Source organism: Desmodus rotundus, chromosome 5 (assembly GCF_022682495.2).
Source record: "Desmodus rotundus isolate HL8 chromosome 5, HLdesRot8A.1, whole genome shotgun sequence".
Taxonomy (NCBI): Eukaryota; Metazoa; Chordata; class Mammalia; order Chiroptera; family Phyllostomidae; genus Desmodus; species Desmodus rotundus.
This window is the reverse complement of record NC_071391.1, coordinates 107,332,066-107,355,557: the sequence shown is the minus strand read 5'-3', so window position 1 is coordinate 107,355,557 and position 23,492 is coordinate 107,332,066. Positions and strand designations below refer to the sequence as shown.

The following is a 23,492-nucleotide window of genomic DNA, read 5'->3' as shown; positions in this document are numbered from 1 at the left end:
CCCACCCCTCACCACAGAAAATCTCTCTAAAGTTCAAGTTTGACTTCCTGTCTCTCCTGCTTGCAACTCTCTGCTAGTTTCTCTTCCTGATCTGTGGCCTCTCAGCCTCACCTCTGTGCATAAACTTCTCAGGGTGCCTTTGACTGTATTTCCTGTCTCTGGACCTCCTGCTCTTCTGCCTGCCTGGAACTTCCTGCCCTGCCTTAGTTGATGTGATGAACTCCTATTCATACTTCAGGGTGACTCATAGGTGACTTATTGCACAAAGATCACTCTCACTCACCTCTGTGGCACACGTATGCCAGAGCAGTGAACTTGACCTGTGCCCCTCCTGCCTCAGCTGTGAGCGTGGAGACCTCCTCCACCCACCAGCACCAGGCCTGCAGCAGTGGATCTCCAGCAAACGAGGGAACAGGGGCTTCAAGTTAGGTGAAAGTGCAGGTACTGACCCAGAAAGTAGAAGCTACTGTAACATTCCTGAGTCCCTTCGGACCTAGAAGGAGCTGGATGTGAGGGGCTTCCTGAGTAGAAGGTGATGTCTCTGTCCCCAGCTCTCCCTCAGACTCTGTTTCCAGGACAGCTTCACACTTCCCAATCCAGGCCCTGCCCTGGCTTCTCAATTAGCAACAATTGCTCCTCTGGTAAACCTCATTGGCTACGATACTGCCACTGCGCAAAGCTCCTGCCCTGGCTTCTCAGTCAGCCTGTCTCCTCTTTGTCCACAGATCTGGCTAGACTCCCATCCTACATGGATGCTTAGAGGCACTGTGTAATTGTGATTGTGTGGTTATGATGATTGTGAAGTTGTTATATTTTATGTAGAACACAAGCTTATGCACATTATAATTATGACTAGCAAAGTCTTTTGAATTAAAAAAAATCCCTATTGAATTTTATTTAATTACAAAGCCAGGTGCTCTCAGTGCACAACATTGAAACAGTATGTTAAGGAGAAGTACCCATTTGCCTCCACCTCCCACTTCCCCAACTCTAATCACCTGGTGTGATTATTGTTAACAGTTGAGTGTGTGTTCTTCAAGACTCTTTTCATGCCTGTACAAGTGGGTATGTTATATTATTTATTTATTTATTTATTTAACAGTTTGATGGACATCTTTGTCAGTACACATAATACTATTTGATTCTTTTTTAATAGACAAATGGTAAGAGTTCATTAGATCAGAGGTCAGCAAACTATGGCCTGCAGGTCTGGGATGACCCAGCACCTAAGTGAAGCCTTCCTGGAGCACATACAAAGCCCAGTCACTTACATGTTGTCTGTGGTTGCCTGTGCATCTCAAAAGCTGAGCTGAGTAGTTCCATCAGTGAGTCTGAGGCCCCCAAAACCTAAACGTTACTCTCTGGCCCTCCACAGACCAAGTGTGGCAACCCTGCAGTACGGCTGTACCATACTTTATTTAACCAGCTTCCTACTACCTCCATTTAAATTGTTCCCATAACTAACACGTATTTTTCACTTACGCCAATCAGTGGTCACTGTGGGTGTGAGCAAGCGAGAACATAACTGAGTGTGGGCCCAGTGTGCCCCCACAGAATAACTTCCTTTAAAAAGCTTCTTCAGGTTAACAGGCCAAGGGGCTCAATGGGGGACTCTGGGATTATGAGCAATTGCCCACCTCATTGTGGCAAAGGGCTGTATAGAAAGATTTGTTTTCATGCTAAAGAACCAGACCACCCACCAAAAAGCATCAGAGATCCCTAGCCAGACGGCTCAGCTGGTTGGAGTGTAGTCCCACACACCAAAAGTCTGAGAGTTGAATCCCAGTCAAGGCACACACCTAGGCTGTGAGTTCGATCTCTGGTCAGGGCACACAAAACAGGCCACCAATCAATGTTTCTCTCCCACATCAATGTTTCTCTCTCTCTTTCTCTCAAATCAGTAAATAAGAATGTTTTAAAAATCGTCCATTCCTTAAAAAAAAGTAGATACTAGCAATCAATGGCCTACTCTCGAGGACGGCAGATATAAAAGAGCCCAAAAAAGAAGCAAAGGAAAGAAAATTAACAATTATCGACTGTATGCCAGGCAAGTGAGGCAGATAATCTATATGTGGCAATGTCAAATAGCTATTATGGCATGGGCATCAGCCAATCAGAACAGACACAGACCTTAAATAACTGGTATTGCTGAACCTATATGAGCCAGTGACTATCATGCGGCCCACACCTAAATTCTAAATTTAATCTCTGCAGTAATATGCCACCTGACAGCCAATGAAAGCAACACTCAGGAAAAACGTCAACCTCCACCACATTCCTCTTCCTTCAAGGAAAGCTCAGGAAATCACACCGCTATTCCATTCACTGATGGTAGCTAAAAGAAGTGATTAGCAGTACATATGCCCAGTCTCAGGCTGTACCAAGGAATATGGATATATGCACCAAGAGTTAAAGTGACACATTTTTAAAGATATTTCTCCAAAGAAGACATACAAATGGCCAATACATGTATGAAAAGATGCTCAACATCATTACTAGAGAAGCATAATCCAAAGCTGTAATGAGGTACAGCTTCACAGCCACTGGCATGACTATGAAAAGACCGACAGTGACGAGTGTTGACAACGACGTGTAGACACTGGAACCCACAAACATTGAAGGTAGGAATGTAAAATAGTGCAGCGACTGTGGAAAACGGCTTGGTAGCTCCCCCAAAAGATAAACTTAGAGTTACGTACCACATAACCCAGCAACTCTACCCCTAGGTATGCAGGTTTCTCCTGCTAACCAAAAGTAGTCAAAAAATAACCTGTTAAATCATAGCAAAGAACACATAAAACCAACACGACATGAACAGGTGGTGAAAGCACGCCCCTCACTGCTCGAGGTGTGTGCTACCTCTGTGAGGCCCATTGCCTCTTCTCGTAAAAGCGAAAATCCTCTTCACATTTTTACAGTTCGCAACAGGTACTAATGTAGGTCTTTCATAAAAGTGAAGTTGTTAATGCCAACTTCCAAAAAGTGAGGGATATTTTATACTCAAGAAAAAATGAGGACTTCCGGCAAAGATGGAGGCATAGCTACACACACTGTGCCTCCTCACACAACCAAAAGGATGACAACAACAAATTTGAAAACAAAAAACAATTAGAACTAACTGAAAATCAAACTGTATGGAAGTCCGACAACCAAGGAATTAAAGAGGAAACTTCATCCAGACTGGTAGGAGGGGCGGAGACAGGCAGCCAGGCGGAGAGGACTCGTGGCAAGGCAGTGGCTGGTGAACCGGCAAGGCAGCAGATTGCAGACTGGGCGGTCCCACATTCGCGTGCACATAACCGGGAGGAACAAATGGGGAGTAAGACAAACTGCATAATCCAGGGCTCCAGTGCAGGGAAATAAAGCCTCAAACCTCTGATTTAAGACACCTGTGGGGGCTAATACAGCAGCAGGAGAAACTCCCAGATTCACAGGAGAGTTCATTGGAGAGACCAACACGGTCCTAGAATGTACACAAGCCCACCCACCCGGGAATCAGGACCAGAAGGGCCCAATTTGATTGTGGGTAGCGGAGGGAGTGGCTGAAATCCGGTGGAGAGTGGAGCGGGTGCCATTGCTCCTTCTTGGCCCCTCCCCCACATACAGCGTCACAGCGCAGTGACCAGTGTTACCCCGCCCTGGTGAACACCTAAGGCTCTGCCCCTTTAAGTAACAGATGCACCAAGACCAAAAAAAAAAAAAAAAGGCCCAAATGACAGAACACTTTAAAGCTCCAGAAAAAATACAACTAAGGGAGGAAGAGATAGCCAACCTATCGGATGCACAGTTCAAAACACTGGTTATTAAGACGCTCACAGAATTGGTTGAATTTGTTCGAAAACTAGATGAAAAAATGAAGCCTATGCTAAGAGAAACAAAGGAAAATGTACAGAGAACCAATAGTGATGAGAAGGAAACTGGGACTCAAATCAATGGTGTGGACCAGAAGGAAGAAAGAAACATCCAACCAGAAAAGAATGAAGAAACAAGAACTTGGAAAAATGAGGAGAGGCTTAGGAACCTCCAGGACATCTTGAAATGTTCCAACATCCGAATTATAGGGGTACCAGAAGGAGAAGAGGAAGAACAAAAAATTGAAAACTTATTTGAACAAATAATGAAGAAGAACTTCCTTAATCTGGCAAAGGAAATAGACTTCCAGGAAGTCCAGGAAGCTCAGAGAGTCCCAAAGAAGCTGGACCCACGGAGGAACACACACCAAGGCACATCATAATTACATTAGCCAAGATGAAACAGGAGAGAATCTTAGAAGCAGCAAGAGGAAAGGACACAGTTACCTACAAAGGAGTTCCCATAAGACTGTTAGCTGATTTCTCAAAAGAAACCTTGCAGGCAAGAAGGGACTGGCAAGAAGTATTCAAAATCATGAAAGGCAAGGACCTATATCCAAGGTTACTCTATCCAGCAAAGCTGTCATTTAGAATGGAAGGGCAGATAAAGTGCTTCCCAGATACGGTCAAGTTAAAGGAGTTCATCATCACGAAACCCTTATTATATGAAATGTTAAAGGGATTTATCTGAAAGAAAGAAGATAAAAAATATGAACAGTAAAATGAAAAAAAAAATAAAAGAATCTCAAGCTAGGCACTAGATTGCTCTGTGGCACTGGGATTTTCATTGTTTCTAACTGTTTTCAGTGAACAGAGCTTGAAAAGACACAGTTTTTCCCTGAAAAGAAAAAGAAAAAATGAAAATGTGTTCACACAAAAACTTGTACACAAATGTTCATAACAGCATTATACACAATAGCCAAAAAAGTGGAAACGACTCGAATAGTCATCAACTGATAAATGGATAAACAAGACATGGTATATGTACAGTAGAATATTATTCAGCCATAAAAAGGAATGAAATACTGATACATGATACAACATGGGTAAGCCTAAAAGATATTATGCTAAGTGAAACAGCAGACACAAAAGACCTCACACATATTAAGTGGTTCCATTTATATGAAATGTCCAGAATAGGCAAATTCATTGAGACGAATGTAGATTGGTGGTGGTCAGACACTGGGGGGGTGGGGCATGGGGAGTGACTCAATGAATACAAGGTGACGAAATGTTGTAGAGTTAGGCGAGGGGGATGGGATGGTGGCACAGCTCTGTGAAAACACTAAAAACCGCTGTCTTCTCTTTTTAGAAGGGTGAATGTCACGGCATACGGATAAAATTCTTCTAACATTTATATGTTACGTTGTTACACCAGTGAGCCATACTCTTGGTGATTTAAAGTTTCATCCCAAAGATCTCCCTTTATGAGAGGACATTCACCTAAGCCCTATTCCAGCTAATCCTGCTAGTTTCTTTTCTAAACCAAGTCCTCTGCTGAGCCCTGCTACTAATGGGCCTGCTTCAGACTGTGGCTCTTCCCAAGGAGCTGCCAGCCCCACACCACACTTCAGAGCCAACCCTGGGCTTTCTTCCTGCACACGGTTGCCACTCTGGTGGGGATAGAGTTCGCACTTCTTCCAGGATGGGACATAGACCCACCAGGAGAAAAGAGGGGAAAGAGAGAGGTGGGGGAAAACGAGAAGAGGAGGAAGGAAAAGAGGTGCCTGCTATCCTCTTTTCTTCACTCCTTGAATTAATTTATCCATTCATTCTTTCATTCATACATTTTCTTCTGTATCAGGCACAGGACCAGGCCCTGTGGAAGTCACATGCTTCCTGCTTCAGTTTCGCTTTTCCCTTTGGTGATGCTCCTCCTCCTTCATGATTATTGCCAGCTGATATCCTGGCTAACTTTCCTCAGTGGCCTTGATGGCAGATGTCCTCTGTTCCTGGAGCCTGGCAGCAACACCTCAGCAGCTTCTGACAATCTCGTATCTTCCTATTTCAAAGCCCATGTCCCCTGGAATCCTGTTCCTTGACTAGGAGACGCCTCTTGCCCACAGTCTATTTACAATGAAAAGGACAGTGGGTCCTGGACACTCTCCAAGTAACCAGCTCCTCACACTCCACTGGTGTTTAGGCGAAGAACAATCAACAAGCCTGTCTTTGTTCCGGTGGAGGGTCACTTGTAGCGATGAGTAGGAGAAATAACTCCACAGGGCTGGATGAAAGGGACCATTGGGTCACACGTTGAGAGGGAAGCTACAGGAATAGACCAAGAGGGAGTCTTAGCTCATGAAAGGTCAAGGTGAGTGTTCTGTGCCAAACACATGGAGCACAGTTTGAGGCAATGTGTCAGGGGTAAGGGGATGTACAACCACCTTTAAAATATGGCTTATTACTTGTAACAGCTATGTGTGCCTCCCTCTTCAGGGGCCACACCTTGCCTACTTTAATTATAAGGTGTTAGCAACAATAGTAACAACAAATAACACCTACCTAGGCTGACTCTAGGCCAGACTCTACACTAAGTGCTTTACATGAGTGAATAAGCTTTGTTGGGTGGGAGGAGCCACTGCTTATACTTCTGGACCAGCTCTCCCTGAGGTGTCCTCATTAGAGTTCTGAAGAGGTGGCCTCAGCATTGGGATGGGGGGCAGAGAGAACACAGGGCGCTGAGTTCAAAAGACTCAAAAGGAAACTCAGAATGGCAGAGGATAGCCTGGTACAGTGCCCAGCAGCAGAAGAACAAGGTGAAGCTCAACATCAAGAACGAGGTTGCACACTAGGACTGGAAAAGGAATCAGAGTGGGTGGTGGGCTCCCAGGGGGACCATCCTCAGCACCCTGTGGAGGGGCTGGCATTACATCTAATCCTAACAAACATGGTCAGTGCAGTCCAGGTCTCCATCAAGAGCTCTTGGGGCTGCTCCCAAAGTAAGAGTGGGGCACAAATCTGGACGGGAGTGCACAGTTGGCTCAGTATAGATTTCCAAGCCTGCTTTCCCCGCAGGTTCTGCCAGCGCAGCGCCTGGGAGAACGAGGGCAGGCTCCCATGATCTGACTGGGGTCCAGAGTCAGAAATTCAATCCATAGGGAGGGCAAGAGAGCAAGACCGAACGCAGGACCACAAACAAAAGGCCAAGCCAGGGTTGGGGATCGTGGGCAGGGCAAACACTGATTTCAGAAAAAAGATGTAGGCTCAGTGGGTGTCCCTGGGCCATAGACTCCAGGGCCCAGCACTTAAAGCAAAGGCGCAGGCAGCAGAAACACTGCTCAGGGATCGGCACAGTGCTAGCAGAGTGGAGCCTGTTCCCATTGTGCTTCTTGGAATGAAGGTGGGGCTGCGTAACAGGATGCTGAGGAAGATGAGAGCACAGCAAAGCTGATTCTAGACTGTAATAAAGAATAGCCTGGCTAGTGTAGCTCAGTGGATTGAGCACAGGCCTGTGAACCAAAGGGTCATCAGTTCAATGCCCAGTTGGGGCAAAAGCCTAGGTTGCTGGCTGGGTCCCCAGTGTGGGGGATGCAAGGGGCAACCACACATTGATGTTTCTCTCCCTGTCTCTCTCCCTCCCTTCCCTCCTCTCTAAAAATAAAATAAACTCTTTTTTAAAAAAAGAATTAAAAAGTACTTTCCTCAGTTGACTATAGGAGTCCATCTCAGCAGATAAATTCCTTCCTGAATGAATTAAATTCCATATTAAATGAATCTTCTCGGGGCCCAGTGTCCAAGGAAAAGCAAAGGCAACCTAGCAGGCTCTTTCCAAAATGTCAGTGTTAAGGGGCTGGGCAGAAACTAAATGTGAGGAGGCAGGCAAGGACTAGGCCTCCCTAGGATGAGATGCACAGGGCTGACAGGTAGGATAGATAGCAAACCAAGGCAGGGAGCAGGAGGGAGACCATATGACACAAGCCTGGTCCAGTAATATTGCCAGGTGTTCCAACATCGCCAGAAACACCATGCTAACACGGGAGGAGGGCAGTCCTTGAAATTCTACGTCTTTTCCATTACCTGGGAAGAAAGCCTTGAAACTATGCTTTCACCCCAAGGCCTGAAAGGCCGCAAAGTGCTCATAGTGCCCAAAGGAAGAAGCCCATAAACACCTCTGGGTACTCACTCCCCCTCCCAAAGCTGGCACCACCTTTACCTGTCAATCAATATGCAACTCCCTCACCCCTCACCCTACATAAGTCCTCAGAACAAAGGACTCTGGGTTTTGGCACTCTTGGCTCTCTGGCTGCCCGGCCTCAGGGCACCTGCATGCTTGCCACCCGGGCCTCACCACCCTTACCCTGATTTGCCATGAAGCTGTGCCTTTCACCCTTCCCACCCCATTAAATAAGCTCACTCTCTTCCAGAAGAGAACTGATCACCAATAAACACTGCTTGTACCCTAATAGACTCACTAATCTGTAATTCTTTACTGCATTGGCAAAAAAACAAACCAAGTTTCTGGGAGTTTCTCTTATAACGACAAGAACTTAGAACGGCAGGAGAAAAATTGATTCTTGTGCCCCCATAATTCTTCATTTACAGTTCCATCCACCCAGACTTTCCATTTTTTTTCTTAAGTTCTCCTTTCATAGTTATTTATCAACCATAACTTATACAAGTTTTAGGGAAAATGACACATTATCCATTAATTAGGTAATTAGTCGCTGTGAACATGTTACAAAGGCTTTTTTTTTCCTATTGAGTAGAAGAAAAACATTATAGATGCTTGTTGAGCACTCCAGGAGTAGAGTATGTATGTTGTTCTTTGTTCAATTTATTTGTGGTTCTAAGTCACTGAGATTTTGAGGTTATTTGTTATTGTAGCACAATGTATCCTGATTTATATAAGGGTACAGAGGAAGAGGATCCAGATAGGCTTCACAGAGCAGCTTTGAAGATAAAGTCAATTAGAGCAGCGGAGAGCAGAGAAGAAAACATCCTAGAGAGGAGATGGGGGGCAGCTACAGAGCTGCACCAGCCGCTGACCTGCTCTGTGGACCAGCCTGGCAGGACTCCAGGACGAGAGTGCGGAGGAAGACGAGGCTGCAGAGGAAGATCGGGGCCAGATGCTGATAGAATCTTGAAAATATACTAGAGAGTTGCAGAAAGTGAGGAGCCAACAAAGGTGGGGTTTTTTTTAGTAAAACCCAAATGGATTATGTTTTAGAGAAACGACCAGCTGCAGGAGAGAGAGAGAGAACAGAATGGAAGGAAGACCAGTTAGGAAGCAATTATAAGCTAAGAGTAAAGTGATGAAGGCCTCAATCAGAGGCCGACAAAGTTTTTCTATAAGGTACAGATGGTAAACATTCTAGGCCTTGTTTACTCTCCGGTCTCTGTCACAACTCCCTGACCCTGCCACTGCAGCACGGAAGCAGCCATATGTTACAAATTACACAGGGCTGTGTTCCGGCAGAACTTTTTTACAAAAAAGGCAAACGCGGCCCGTGGACTGTGGTTTGCCTAACCCTGAACTAAAGTAATAACAAGAATGATACAATTTATTGAGACCTACTACATACCAGGCACTTGCAGGCAGTATTGCCGATTCTCCCAAGCTTGCAGGGGAGATAGTATGGGCTCCATTTTACAAATAAGAAAATTGAGGCTGAGATGCTGAGTAACTGGCTCGAGGTCACACCGATGGCATATGTCAAAATCAGGATTCAGGCTCGGGTCTGACTCTAGAGCTCATGTGTTTTTGCCACTGCAATGCCACCTCCAGAAGGCAGTCAAGAAGGTAAAGAGAGGGAGATACACAAGGCTGTTGGCTGCAGTGCCTGAGATCATTTACTCACTCATCCATCCATTCATTCAACAAATATTTTATTTATGCTATGTGTGGAGTACCAAGGATTCAAAGATGAATGAGATATGATTTCTGTCCTTGACTAGCTTGGAGTCTAGCATTTAAACCTATTGTTGGATGTGGGGGATGAAGAAAAGGAAGTATGATTTATTAGTAAGATCAAGGAAGTAAAACATTGAAGTTGCTCTCATCCTTACCTCCTTTCCTCTAAGCATCCAGTCCTCTGATCCTTTTAAATCACAGACACTGGATATTTTTACCCACTAGCATTGAATACATTGGTGGACTTACTGTGAAACTATTGAAGCTTAAGCTTCAGGGTCCCTTGTTACCTGAAACAGGGCCTTCTGAGGCTCTGTGATTTCTGCTTCCTCAAGCTCTTTGAAATTTAAGACTCCCAGGGATTTAGGCTTCCAAGAGTCATCTCAACCTCTCAGTGGGCCATTAGGGAAGGAAAGGCCACACGCACTCCTAGTGGGGCTGGAAGGGGGACCCAGGCAGTGCTGCAACAGCAGTGAAGGCAGGCCACTTGTGGTCGGCAGCACTTCTGGCGTGCAAGGTCTGTTGACCTCATCAGCTGACCCAACTTTATATCTATTTGTCCCGAGTAAATGAAACCCAGCAGAACTGTGTTAAAAACAAGACAACATGCCCTGCCTGATGTGGCTCAGTAGATTGAGCAATGGCCTGCAAACTAAAGGGTCATAGGTTTAATTTCCAGTCTAGGCACATGCCTGGGTTACAGGCCAGGTCCCCAGTAGGGGGCATGTGAGAGGCAACCACACACTGATGTTTCTCTCCCTCTCTCCCTTCCTCCCTTCCCCTCTCTAATAGTAAATAAATACAATCTTTTAAAAAATAGGTGATGGAATGGACGTAGAAGTTTAAAACAAACAAACAAATAAGACAACAGGGCCCTGACCAATATAGCTCAGCTGTTTGGGCACTGTCCTGGAAAGCAAAAGGTCGCCGGTTTGATTCCTGGTTAAGGCACATGCCTGGGTTGGGGTTTGATGCCCAGTTGGGGCGTGTGAGAGGCAATGGATAGATGTTTCTCTCCTTCTCTAAAAAGAAATAAAATTACAAAAAAAGAAAAAAAGGCCATAGGCCAAAATGGAGTCACTTATGCTAAGCTCCGTATCACCAAATCAAAATGTAACTAGTTAGGGCTCTCCCAGAAATGCAACCTTAAACCAGTTCATCAAGAATCACCTAATCTGCTCTAGGTACATAATCTGCCTGATAGACCCCTGCCATCCTCTAAAGGAAAGACTTTGCAATAATGAATCACTTTTTTGTCTAGTATAACTTCCTCCTTCCCTCTCCCTGCTGCCTGTAAAAGTATTTCATTTGGTGCACTTCCTTGGAGCTTCTTTCTGTCGGCTAGATTGGATACTGCCTGATTTATGAATTGCTGAATAAAATTGGCTAGATCTTTAAAATGTACTCAGTTGAATTTTGTTTGTTGTTTTATACTCACCCAAGTCACAAGTGACTCAAGACTATAAAATCATTAATGTGAGAACAGGAAGTGTAACTGGCAAAATGACTGGCCCTGGTCATTTGCTGAGTCCTCTGCTCTGCCAGGGAAATCCACAAAGCATAGCACATTACAGGCTGGGAGTTGGGTGAGTGAGAACAATACTGTGACTCCTTAGGACAGGTCCTGTGCCTGTTGTGCCCACTGTCACATCTCTGGCAGGTAGTACAGCCCTGCCCCATGGAAGTGCTCAACAAACACCTTTATTAAAGGAGTAAGCTGTTCTTAGAAGATATACTCATTTCTGCTAAGATGAATTGGCAGTGTTCAGACTCATTCTCTCTACATGAACAGTATTAGCCAATAGTATCGACCACCTTTATCCTGGGATAGTGTGGGATTACAAATTGTAATTCCTCCATGCAAGCCACACACGAGCGATCTGTTATGACTCATTACCCGTGAGCACTCACCTCATTGTACCATCCCAAGGCTCTCTTCCAGATTAAGTTTTCATAATTATTTTTTAAAAGATTTTATTTTCAGAGAGAGGGGAAGAGACGGACAGAGAGGGAGAGAAACATCAATGTGAGCTGAGAAACACCAGTTGGCTGCCTCTCGCACACCCCCAACCAGGGACCTGGCCAGCAAGCTAGGCATGTGTGCTGACTGGGAATCGAACCAGTGACCCTTCAATCCACTGAGCCACACCAGCCAGGGCTTTTTTAATTTTTTCAAGATTTTACTTATTTATTTTTATAGAAAGGGGAAGGGAAGAGGAAAGAGAGGACATCAATGCATGAAACATTGGTGGGTTGTCTCTTGTCTGCTCTCTGACCAGGTACCAAACCCCCGCAACCCGGGCATGTGCCCAGACTGGGGACTGAGACGGCCACCTTTCGCTTTATAGGATGACACCCAGCCAACTGAGCCACACCAGCCAAGGGCTCTTCAGAGTAAGTTTAACTCCTTGCTGGGTTTGGGGAAAACTTGCGTGACATGCTTAGAATCAACGCAGGCTGCAGGGCTGGCTTGCTCATCCTCCTCGTGTCCATTCTCATTTCACTCTCAAAGGGCCTCGTTTTCTGACTTTCCTCAGAGCCAGCAGTCCTCCGTAAATCTCATTCTTCAGAGTCCTTCTGCATGGATTTGAGGTTTTTAAGTTGGCATATGATTTTAAGGCACAGTTGGGGCAGGAAATGCTTTCACAAAGCATTTGGTCGTTATGGAGATAAAACATGATGTGACAGGGAAAATAGTGGATCTGGGGGTCAGGACACCTGGGCCCCCGTTTTGGACACATCACTCATTCCATAACAAGCACCAAAAGCCCACTGTGGTAGCCAAGGGCAGAGCTGCACTAGAAATATGTAAATGAAGAGACACCCCCTCCCAAGGGCAGCCCAGTGGGCAGAGAAGAGAGTTGAATTGCAATGACGGAGAATTGTAAAATGAATTGGGAGCACTTAGTGGGGTTTTCCAGCTTCACTGCCCATCAGGATCCCCATGGGTGTTCTTTCAAACACAGATCTCTGGGCCCCGCCCCTCAGGAATTCTGAACCAGTAAATCTGAAAGTTTTCAAGAACTCTGAAGCCTAAACAAGCGGCCCCTCTCCCCAGGCCCCCACCAAGGTGACTCTACTGGCAGTGGCCCGAGCACACTGCAAGGCAGGGTCAGGAAATGCCTTTGGTCCCCAAAGGCAGGGGTGTATAGCTGACTTTGAAAGGAGGCAGGAGTAGAAACTTACCAGGCAGAAAGGCACAAAATGGCATACCCTTACCTTCCATTTTGAGAAAATGAAGACCACTAGGCATGACTGCTCTACCCAACTGACTTTATCTCTACTGCGGACTGTCGGTAGAGAATGAGGGCTGGACTCCAGGTGAGAGCTGACCACAGCTGGGCTCCTCCTCACTCCCCCGCCCCACTTGTACACAGGCAGGGACACACACGCACCTTCCCCCGAGTCTCTAAACGCACTGCAGTCTCCCGTTTCGAACACAATCAGAAACGTTCCCTTTACTCTGCGCCGTTCCATGTACCTAGCACCTTTTACTTCCCATTTATCTCAATGCCAAGCTCCTTTAGACACAAAAAGAAAGAAAAAAAACAAACAGAAGTACTAGGATGCTAGCACATGTTCATTATAGACAATTTCAAAACTAAGAGGGGAAAGGCCCTTCTCATCCACATGATAAATTCTCCAGACACCCTAAGTACTTATCAGAACAGCAACTAAATTAACTTACCGCCCGAATGCCAACACCTCGAGGATGGAGACATGGTTTTCTCATCCTGAGTCCTCTGCAGACACAGAAGACTCTCAATAAATGTGTGTAAATTGAACAAATAACATAAACTGTCCATATTGATCCCTAAAGAGTCTGATATCCATCAGTTTTTTATGTATTTGCTTTATTAAGAAACAAAAATGCCATCATGCTATGTATATATCACTTACAAAAGGATCAGGGTATGTTTGAAACCTGCTTTTTATAGTGAAAATATACCACACATTTATTTCTAGCTACTTTAGGTTTGAATAAACCATAGTTTATTTAGGTTGTCTTCAATTTTAAATATTAAAAAGGACATTGAAAAACATCCTTGTATCTAAAATCTTTGCATATGTCACAATGATTTAAAAAAAATTTTTTTTATCCTCACCTGAGTGTATGTTTTAGATTTTAGAGACAGAGGAAGGGAGAAACATTGATTGGCTGCCTCCCATACGTGCCCTGACCAGGGATTGAACCAGGAACCTAAGCATGTGCCCTGACTGGGAAATGAAGCTGCAGCCTTTCAGCGAACCAGATGATGCTCCAACCGAGCCACCCAGCCAGGACTGTCAATCGTGATTTAAATAAACTACAGGAGTTGAAGTTGGATTGCTATGTCAAAGAATGGGCAAAAGTCTATGGCTCTTGACGCTTTGTTTTGGAATGGTTGCAGTAATTCATGTGAGTAAATATTAAGAAAATAGCCCTGGCCAGTGTATCTCAGTTGGTTGGAGCGTCATCCTGTAAAATGAACGGACGCAGGTTCAGTTCCCAGTGATACCTCCTGTGAGAGGCAGCCAGTCGATGTTTCTCTCCCCTCTCTCCTCTTCCCTTCCCTGCTCTCCAAATTCAATGGATGTATCCTCAAGTGAGAATTAAAAAAATATATATATATATATACACATATATATATATAAAGAAAATAAAAACAAGACTAAAAAAGTGGGGGAAGGCCTTAATATTAGGTAGAGTGTTCAGGAAAGGCTTCTCCAAGATGATTTTAAATTAAACTTATCATATGGGAAATCAGGTACACACACTCCAGAGACCACCCTGCTTCCAGGGCGACCTGTCCAAGGCTGACCACACTGTGGGTAGCAGAAGACAAGCTGGAGAAGTAGAGGCAGACCCTACGAGGACTTAGCCTCTGGCAGGAATCTGAGTCAGTCTGTAAGAGATGGGGGTCACTGAGAGTGAGCCACAGAGGGCATTAAGCAGTGGAATATGATCCAATTTATGGTTCTGAACAGTTAACTCTAGAAAGGAAACACATCAAAATATAACAATTTTCTCTGGGTGGTAAGGTTGTAAGTGATTTCTAATTTTTGCTTGTTTCTAATTTTCTAAATTTTCTCCAATGAGCATGTATAACATTCATGGTTTTAAACATTTAGTCAAAAAGGAAACGAAGCTAACTGGAAAGCAGTAGAAAAGACAATGGAAGGGGGAATGATGGGTGATGAGGTGCCAAGATCCCTGAGAGTCTTGAGGAGACTGGAAGGTTTGGTGGCTGTGGAAATGTGCAGGGGTGAATCGGACCAATGCTTAATGGGTAAAAACCCACTGATGACTGACTGGCTGTAGGAGACGAATGGAAGGGAAGTCTAGGATGAGAGTTGGGTTCCATCTTGGGTGATCGATTGGGTTGACCGTGACTCCTCTGAACCCCACAGAGGATATAGAAGAGCAAGAACACGGGAGGGGAGATAAACGTGGTGTCACAGAAAGTGAGGGGCCCACAGCATCAAAGCCAAGCGATCAAATGCTCAAGTTATAAAGCTGAGGAAGAATAGTGACAATTCTTTCAAGAACTTTAACTATAAAGAAATCAGGGCAGTAACCAGCCGGAGTGCAGGTTTGAAGAATTTTCTTCAGCCAAGGGAAATGACCCAGTGGGGGCTGAGTGGCTGGAAGTACAGGTGTGGAGGGGTGGCTGAAGGAGCACAGCCATGAAGTGGGATCATTAAGTAGAGGTAGGATTTAACTAGGAAAAGGAGACTCAGTTCTTTTGCGAGTGACAGCAGAGGCAGCAAGATACCCAAGCACAGGTTCTTTGGAGGCTCACATTGGGAAGGGGAAATTCGTGCTTTTTGAATTTTACTCCACCTGTGCATTAGAAGGTGGTAATCTATTTGGTGGTAATTGGGTATGCAGATGAGTAAGCAGTTGAAGCTAAATGGTAAAGGTTTATAATAACCCAAGACCGGTAGAGTGCTGATCAAAGATAAGTACTTAGGTTGACCTACTAGATTTTGTACACATGTGACTCTGTGCCTGTTTTGGATCTCCTGCCTCACCTCTGCTCAAAATGGACCCCAAATGCTCCTGTCCCACTGCTGGATCCTGCACCTGTGCTGGCTCCCGTAAATGCAAAGAGTGCAAACGCACCTCCTGCCAGAGCTGCCGTTCCTGCTGCCCTGAGGGCTGTGCCCACTGCGCCCAGGGCTGTGTCTGCAAAGGAGCACCGACTTACATCAGGGAGAGCCTGCTCCTGGCTGTAAACAGACCAATGTGTTCAAATCTGCATTTTTTCATTCCACCCTGCACCATTTGCCATATCCCCTTTTCTATGAATTAGGTGAGGGATAATAATAGAGGTTGACTTAAAAAAGAAGAGTTTGGAGTTGACCACAAGGTACCCGTTGGATCAGGAAGAGAATGAAGTTAAAAGGAGAAAAAAAAAGCCAAGTGGAAAGATCAAGAGATTGGGCTCCTAAAGAAGTAAAGGAATAAATTTAGTGGCAAAGTAAGAAAACTGGAAAAACGAAGAGTTAACAACAAAACGAGAAGTCATACATTAGAGCCCGGATACAGTCAGGACAGAGAAGTGGGAGATTTAAGGGCAGGTGCACATGGTCAGATTTGAAATCAAGGTACTGCAAGGCGATGCTTGAAAATACTCAGGGTGGCAGAATTAGAAATGAAAACTGTAAAGCAAGTTCAAGGGAAGCAGGGGATGTGATTCTTTCACAAGAACTGCGAGGTTGGTGGACAGCAGAGATAACCAGACCTCAAGAGTCTGACCCTTTCCAGGACTCCCGGCAGAAAACTGTAGTTAGCAGCAGGGCCTGGAACCCACAGGGGCTCCAATCCCGGCTCTGCCAGTGACTAGGTATGTGGTCAGGTCAGTTAGTTTCTCTGTGCCTTACTTGCCTTATGAGTAAAGTGCTTGTACCACAGCACTACTTAAATGTCAGCATCATTATCATTTCTCATTTGAATACTGAGGGGCCTGCAACTTAAGTCTCTAAGTCAGAGATTCTCAAACTTTTTGGTCTCAGAACAGCTTTACACTCTTACAAGTATTGAAGGTGCCAAATAACTTTTTATAATGTGTATGATATCCATTGACTTTTTAATCTCTTAAAATAAAACTATTTCTCAGTAATAACTGCTTTTAAGTAACTTTTTTTCAAAAGAAGAAATATTTGGAAGTGTGACATTGTTTTACATTTTTGCAAATACCTTTAATGTTTGGCTTAACTGAAGACAGTTGGATTCTTATCTGCTTCTACATTCAATCCATTGAGGTGTGCTGTTTCAAGTGTATAAGAAAACTCAAACACCTCACTGACCCTTTAAAAAGGGTCTTGGGGACCCTCGACCACACTTTGAGAACTTTTTTTAAAGCTTTCTTCCAGCTTTAAATCATTCATTCATTCATCCATTCAATACCACTGGATCCCAGCAACAGATGTTGCCTGTCCTGGAAGAGTTTAGCTGAGGAGAGATGAAACCTAATTAAAAATTACAGCACAGCATAAGTAAACACAGAGAAGGAAGTTACTGGTGTGCCTGAGAGGCAAGGAAAGTTAAACAAAGTACAGGGAATTTGAATTTGGACTGTATTTCCTGTGCTCCCTCGAAGCAGATGCAAGAGCATATGCAAAGGGCAGGATGCAGGAATCAATATAGTACAAGAAAGCCCAGTACACTGACAGAGGAAGGGAAAGTTATTATGTGGACAAGATTGTTGGGTCTTATGTGGTAGTTAATCCCACCCTCTAGACAACAGTAGGCTGGGGTGACAAGAGCTTGCTTTTCCTTTTTAAGTCAGGTTCACCAAAGTAAAATTTATCTTTTTAAGTATACAGTTCTGTAAGTCATAACAAAGGTATACAGTAAACACTGACACAATCAAGACATAAAATATTCTCATCACTGCAAAAGTTCTCACTGTAGTCAATCCCCAACCTCCACTCCCTCGGCTGCAGGCAACAACTGATCTCATTTCTGTCCCAACAATTTTTACGCTGAAATAATTATACACTCACAGAAAGCTGTAGAGGGCCCATGTATACTTGCCCCAGCTCCTTCCAATGCTAACATCTTACACAACTATAGAAAAGTATCAAAGCCAGGAAATTGACAATACAATTAATGAGACTCCAGGCCTTATTCAGATTCCACTCATGTTTACATGCCTTGGCCCACTTTAAGGGATATAACTGGGCCACAGCAGCAGGATGGGCTGAGAAGCAAGGGCATTGGAAAGAAGGATTCAAGGAGGTACAGGAAGAGGACCGAAGGATACCCTTCTGGAGAACAGACATTATTTGATGGACAGTTTGGTATGAGTATTTAAATTAATCCTTTTTTTGTTTTTGGAAATGAAATCTCCCATAGGGCAGGATAGCAAACAGGTTGGTATAAATTGAAGGGCGTGACCTTTGACTGAATTGAGGAAATTTTCTTCCACTCATGAAATCCCCAAATAATTTTAATGTTCCTGCTTACTCTTATTCAAACCAAAAAAAAATATTTTTAGTCACTTTACTTTCTTAACTTTGCGTGATTGGAAACAATGAAAAAACTACCAAAGACCCGACATTCCCTTGAGTTTTAGACAGTTACCTGTGGGCTCTCACGAACAGGAGGAGGTAACTCCCCAAACCAAAACAAACCTCTATACTTATATTCCTTCCTGGAGTTCTGGATTTTTTGTCAACTCTCCTACCTGCTTCAGCACTTTCTCAGACTGGAGTATTAATAACGCCAGTAACCTAATATATTTACAGACATCATTCACTCAGTACAAGGCCGAGTGTGGGGTGCTGCCTGAACTTTTAGAGCCTAAGCAATTGCGGCTCCAGCGCGTGGCCCCCAGGACCACACAAACCAATGCTGCAAAACGCTCGCAAAGGTGCGGGCACGGGGCGCGATGCAGGGTTAGCTCGCCTTGTTTGAAGCCTCTCTGTCTCTCCTCCGACTACGGCCCTGACGGCCCTTTCTCCAACAGCTGTGGTGTACCAAATGCGGACAAAAGCTCCATACATGCAACGTACATATTTCCGGTGACAAAATCCTCATTGAAATCTCGGTTTGTTTAAAACGTACTCTGGCTGTTACCTAATTTATCACTAGTTATTACCAAATACAGCCCTTGGATAGCTCTGAATGACTTCGTACGTATCGATAACAAGCTTTCTAGTATCTTTGAAATCAGTAAGTATCTTAAAACTGGTTTAACAAACTGTTTTTATTGTGTCCTGGGTTAGACTATTGATATACATTTTAGTACTTAATCGTCCAAATATCGACCTGTTAATATTGTCATTATTAGTAATGTTAGTATCTGCAACCATGCACATTTTAAAGAAGGGGAAGTCAAGGGACGGGAGGTGAAGTCGTCCGCCCCAGGGCACACAGCCCGTTGGCGAACATCAAGAGCAATCCTAAAGCAAACAGTACCTTATGGTCCAATTCCAGTAAACTTAGCCTAGGGACACAGTTTTATTTTATGAAAAAAGGGACAATTCAAATACGGAAGGGTAAAATAAAATAACCATCAGCAGGAAATAGAGGCTCAGTAAGCTTACACAGAGGATACCAGAACCGGAATCCCACGGCCGACGCGTCTTGACCCCAAAGCACAATCTATCTTCTAACCGACACGGGACAGGGGGCGGCAGAAATGTGTGTTCAGTTCATGCCTGGAAACAAAGTTGACAGGGAAGAGTGTAAAAATGTAACAGAGAAAAACGGAAAACGAGGTCGCCCGCAGGAAAACACACGCACACGCACAACCCCCCCGAGTTCTCAGAGCAGAGCCCCCCCCGACGGGCCCGGGCGGGGAAACCCACTGCGCGCGGCCCCGCTGGCCCCCCACCCCGGCGGGCGCCGGCCTCCGGGGCGCACGGCTCCCGGGCACGCGGCCTTGAGGCCCAGCGGCCGGCGCGGCCGCCCCCGGTTCCCTCGCAGGGGCTACCCCTGCCGCCGACGAGGCCGGCCGCCGCTCCGCCAGGAGGGGCTGGCGCCAGGGAAGCGAGCGCCCGTCCTCGGACGGTCCGCCGCTCGCCGCTCGGCGGCCATGCTCCGGAGGCCCCCCCAGGCCCTCGGGCGCCGTCCGGAAGCGTCGGCCCCGCCCGGCGGCGCGGGCGCCCTCCGCCCGGAGGCCCCGGGACCTCGCACCGCGGCTACAGGCGCCGGGGGCAGCCGCGCGCGCGGGCCGTAGCGGGGAGTCGCGGGCGCCGGCGGCCAGGCCGAGGCCCGGCTCGAGCGCCCGACTGCGACCCGCCGGCCAGCACCGGCCAGCGCCGCCGCCTTCGCCTCCGCCGCGCCCTCCGGCCGCGGGGCCTCGGGGCGGCTAGGCCGGGCGCGGGCCGCGGGCCGCGGGAGGCGGGGCCGGCGTGCGGGCGGCGGAAGGGGGCGGAGGCGGAGGAAGAGGAGGAGGCGGCGGCGGCCGGGCGCGGGGGCCGAGGGGCGGGGGGCGGGCCGGGGAAGGGGAGGAGCGGGGTTTCGGGAGCGCCGCGCCGCAGCCGGGAGCCGGCGGGCCCGAGAGCGACCGAGTCACGGCGGCGCCGGCGGAGCCGCGGCGTCGGACCCGCCTCCTGGAGGAGCTCAGCCCCGGCCAGGCCCGGCCCCGTTCCCGCCCCGCGCCGCCTCCCCGCCGCCGCCGCCGCCGCCGGAGCGCTCTGCTGCCCACCCCGCCCCCGCGGCCGAGCCCGGGAGTCGAGTGGGAGTCGGCCGGCCGGCGCGGGCAGCGCCGGGACGCCGCGGGGGACGCTGCAGCCGGAGCCCGGGAGGGGCCGCGCCGCCAGCGTCTGAACTAGGATGTCCCGACATGAAGGTGAGAGCGGCCCCCACCCCCACCGCCCGGGCCTCGGCCTTCCCCTCCCGGGCCCGCAGCCGCGGGGGGCGGCCGGGAGGCGGCGGAGACCTCGGCCCGGGCCCGGGCCGCCCCCGAAACGCCGGGTCCGCGAGCGAGCGGGGGTCGGCGGAGAGCCGCTGCACCGCGGCCGCGGGCTGGGCCTGGCGCCGGCGGCGGGGCGGCCCGGCGGCCGAGGGTTTGCACTGTCATGGGAGGGGGGGAGGGGAGACGGCGCGGGGCCCGTTACCGGCGGGACCTGGGCCCTCGGGACCGACCGATACCGGCCGCCGCGGCCCGCCCGGCCGACCCCGGGGGCCGTGGGCCCCACCGCGGCCTAGCGCGCCCGCCACCCCGGAAGGGCCCGGCGCGGACGCCGAGCGGGGCCGCGGGCGGAGGCCGGACACGGCGGAGCCGGCCGGGGCTCGGCGGGCGCGTCCGGCGGCGGGGAGCGGACGACGAGCGGCGCTGCCCGCGGGCGACGGCGGGCCCGGCGGGAAGCCCTGGCGTCGGGGAGACGGAAGCCCCTCCGCCCGGCCTCGCGGCTAGGCCTCGGCGCGGCCCGGGGCTCGGGTGAGCGGGCTCCCGGGCGGGTCCGGCCGGGCCGCGGCCAGCGCACTCCCCGCTCCGCCGCCCGGGCCGGGTTCGGGGAACGGCCGCGGCGGGGTCTCCCCAGTGGGCGGGGGCGCTGGGGACCCGCGTCTGCGATTGAAAAACGCGGCCGCGGCGCAGCCGCGAGCGGGCAGGCGGCCCTGGCCCGGCCGCGGGGCACAAAGAGCGGAGCGCTGGGGGCCGGGGCGCGGGCGCTGCGGTGGGGAGAAAAACAAGTTAACTTCGGTTTACTGCCATATGGTTTGGAAAAGGGGGAGGGGGTGTGTTTTCTTTGTTTCACTTCCACAGGTCTTCAGATAAAAAGTACTGAGAGGCTCGGTGAGAACTTTATCGTGGTAAGGTTAGTGCAAGGTGGTGGAAGTGGCCTGGAAGTATTGTGTAGCCTTGATTTTAAAATCTCGTGTAGGTGATGTAGGAGTGGAGAAAGTTTAGTGAGTCAGATTAGTTTGTGCTTCACACCGGTCGGAGGCATATTCTTAGGGAAATACAGGCTTTAGAATTTTGAGGTGGAAAAAGTCAGATTAAAATAGTATTTCGTGCAAGTTTCACAATTTGCATTACTAATTGCAGTGTTGAAATTGACTCAGAATATTTTGTGTTCAAGGATTCTGTATTTTGAAAGTCACAAAATGAGTAGGAAATATAATGCACACTTACTGTGTACAGCTGTGGAGATTTTGAAATAATGTATTTAGGCTCGTAGAAATATTTTGAAACAATACCTAATTTTACAATTTTTCTGCTTGATGGAAATATATTCCCTGCCTCTAATTTAAAAGAAATTGTGGTTAAAGTTCTAATCACGTTTTAATTTGGGCTGTTAAAGTTTATTCTAGACTGTAGGAGTGTATACGTTGACCACCTGCAAGACAGAATTCACATTAGCAGTGGCTGCGAGCCGCCTTACTCATAGGAACTTGGGAGAGTTAAAATTACAGTATCGTAGCAATGGAAGAAGAGGTGTTTGAGACTCGTTCTCTTTGCTTCAAGAAAACATCCAGATAGTTCCAGACTGTATTCTAATTGAATGGTATCCTAGAAGATTCCTTTATCCCTGTAACCTTTCAGAACAGTGATTTTCAACTGATGTGCAGCAAGAATTTTTAAAACATGCACTACCTGACTATTTAGTCAGGGGCACTGACCTCTCTTCTCTTAGACTGTCAGATTTAAAAATGACAACAGCCAACACAACGATAGCCATCTGGTGTGAATGAATCAAAATTATACCTCTCTCTTTTGTCAGATTGGCAAAAAAAAGCAATATTTTTGGGTGTGCTGCAGAATTTTAGTAATTAGTTGATGTGTGCAATGAGATGAAAAAGGTTGAAAATCGTTGTTTCAGAATAATTAAAATCCCACAGTGCGAGTATTCTTGGATATAACAAATTCTGTAATCTAAGCCCATTTTCCTCTACTTGGTCCTGTGGAATGGCGTGTGGCTTTGACACTTAACATTACTTTTCAGTTACTTTAATATTACTGAACTTTAGGACATTAATAGCACGGCTTTTGTAGTAACTTACATAATGCCAGATGTTTCTGAAGAAGGAATATTCCTATAATATACATCAGTCGAAGACTCGTAGTACGATATTTGACAAGTGATTATCTTTTAAGGGTCTAGTTTAGGGCCTGTGGTGGTCTCATTATGAATCACATTTAATTCATTAGATGTTTTGTCGAATAATTGTTAAGGCCGTAGTTATTTTTATTAGCAAAAATTAAACCTACAAACAAACACATAATTTGACACCCTCACTGTACTAGTTCTTTTTTCATCTTTCTCTGCTTTGGGCCAACTAATCCCATTTCTTTTAGCATCTCTTTAGTGGGTTTCATCTGTCCACCATCAAATTCTCTGCAGTTCTTGTTTCCTTTTGGTAGTGTGACCCAGAACTTGATGTAGTGATCTAGTGAGGGACCTGAACTGTGCAAGTACAGTGTTGTACTTGCATTGTGCTTCCTCTTCCGTGCCTTCTGTGTGCGTGTAATTTGTTACTTTGTCTTTGCGCCCACCCTAATGAGTTGCGCTGTATTATGTATATGTAATGATGTAACTTTGGATGACACAGCTCCAAGCTGGACATTTACCAAGCTCTGTAAGTATTGTGTACTCTTGATTTTAAAATCTTGTATCAGTAATGTAAGAGTAGAGAAAGTTTAGTTAGTGCTTCAGATTAGTTTGTGCTTCACACCGGTTGGAAGGATATTCTCAGGGAAATACAAGCCTTAGAATTTTGAGCTTACCAAGTTCAGAGTCTCTACCTTGTGAAGCAGTGGATTATCTCTGAGAAAGGAGATGCAGCCAGGAGCATAGAGAATGTTTAAACTCATGGTCAGTATACTTGTTCTGTAAAGGGGCAAGGTAGT

General features: G+C 47.0%; 2 protein-coding genes, 1 long non-coding RNA gene and 1 pseudogene across 3 annotated transcripts in view; 2 read left to right on the top strand and 2 right to left on the bottom strand.

The window, feature by feature from the left end:
* Window positions 1-612: 612 nt before the first annotated feature.
* On the bottom strand, window positions 613-681 carry LOC139440970 (U4 spliceosomal RNA; annotated as a pseudogene).
* A 4,905-nt stretch (window positions 682-5,586) lies between these two features.
* LOC123479546 (uncharacterized) lies at window positions 5,587-19,488 on the bottom strand. The gene is made up of 3 exons (XR_011651232.1): window positions 19,240-19,488; window positions 13,098-13,445; window positions 5,587-6,116 (listed from the first exon to the last, which is right to left on the bottom strand). It is a non-coding gene; the product is annotated as an uncharacterized lncRNA (long non-coding RNA).
* Window positions 19,489-19,730: 242 nt separating this feature from the next.
* LOC139440951 (brain acid soluble protein 1-like) lies at window positions 19,731-20,467 on the top strand. Its single transcript, XM_071221607.1, has 2 exons — window positions 19,731-19,774; window positions 19,843-20,467. Exons 1-2 carry the CDS (start codon window positions 19,731-19,733, stop codon window positions 20,465-20,467), a joined length of 669 nt encoding a protein of 222 aa, XP_071077708.1.
* KCMF1 (potassium channel modulatory factor 1) overlaps window positions 20,338-23,492 on the top strand; it is a 75,882-nt gene continuing 72,727 nt past the window's right edge. The window contains exon 1 of the mRNA XM_053923681.2: window positions 20,338-20,489. Coding sequence (XP_053779656.1) covers window positions 20,474-20,489 — 16 coding nt within the window. The 5' untranslated portion in view covers window positions 20,338-20,473. The remainder of the gene's footprint in view (window positions 20,490-23,492) is intronic.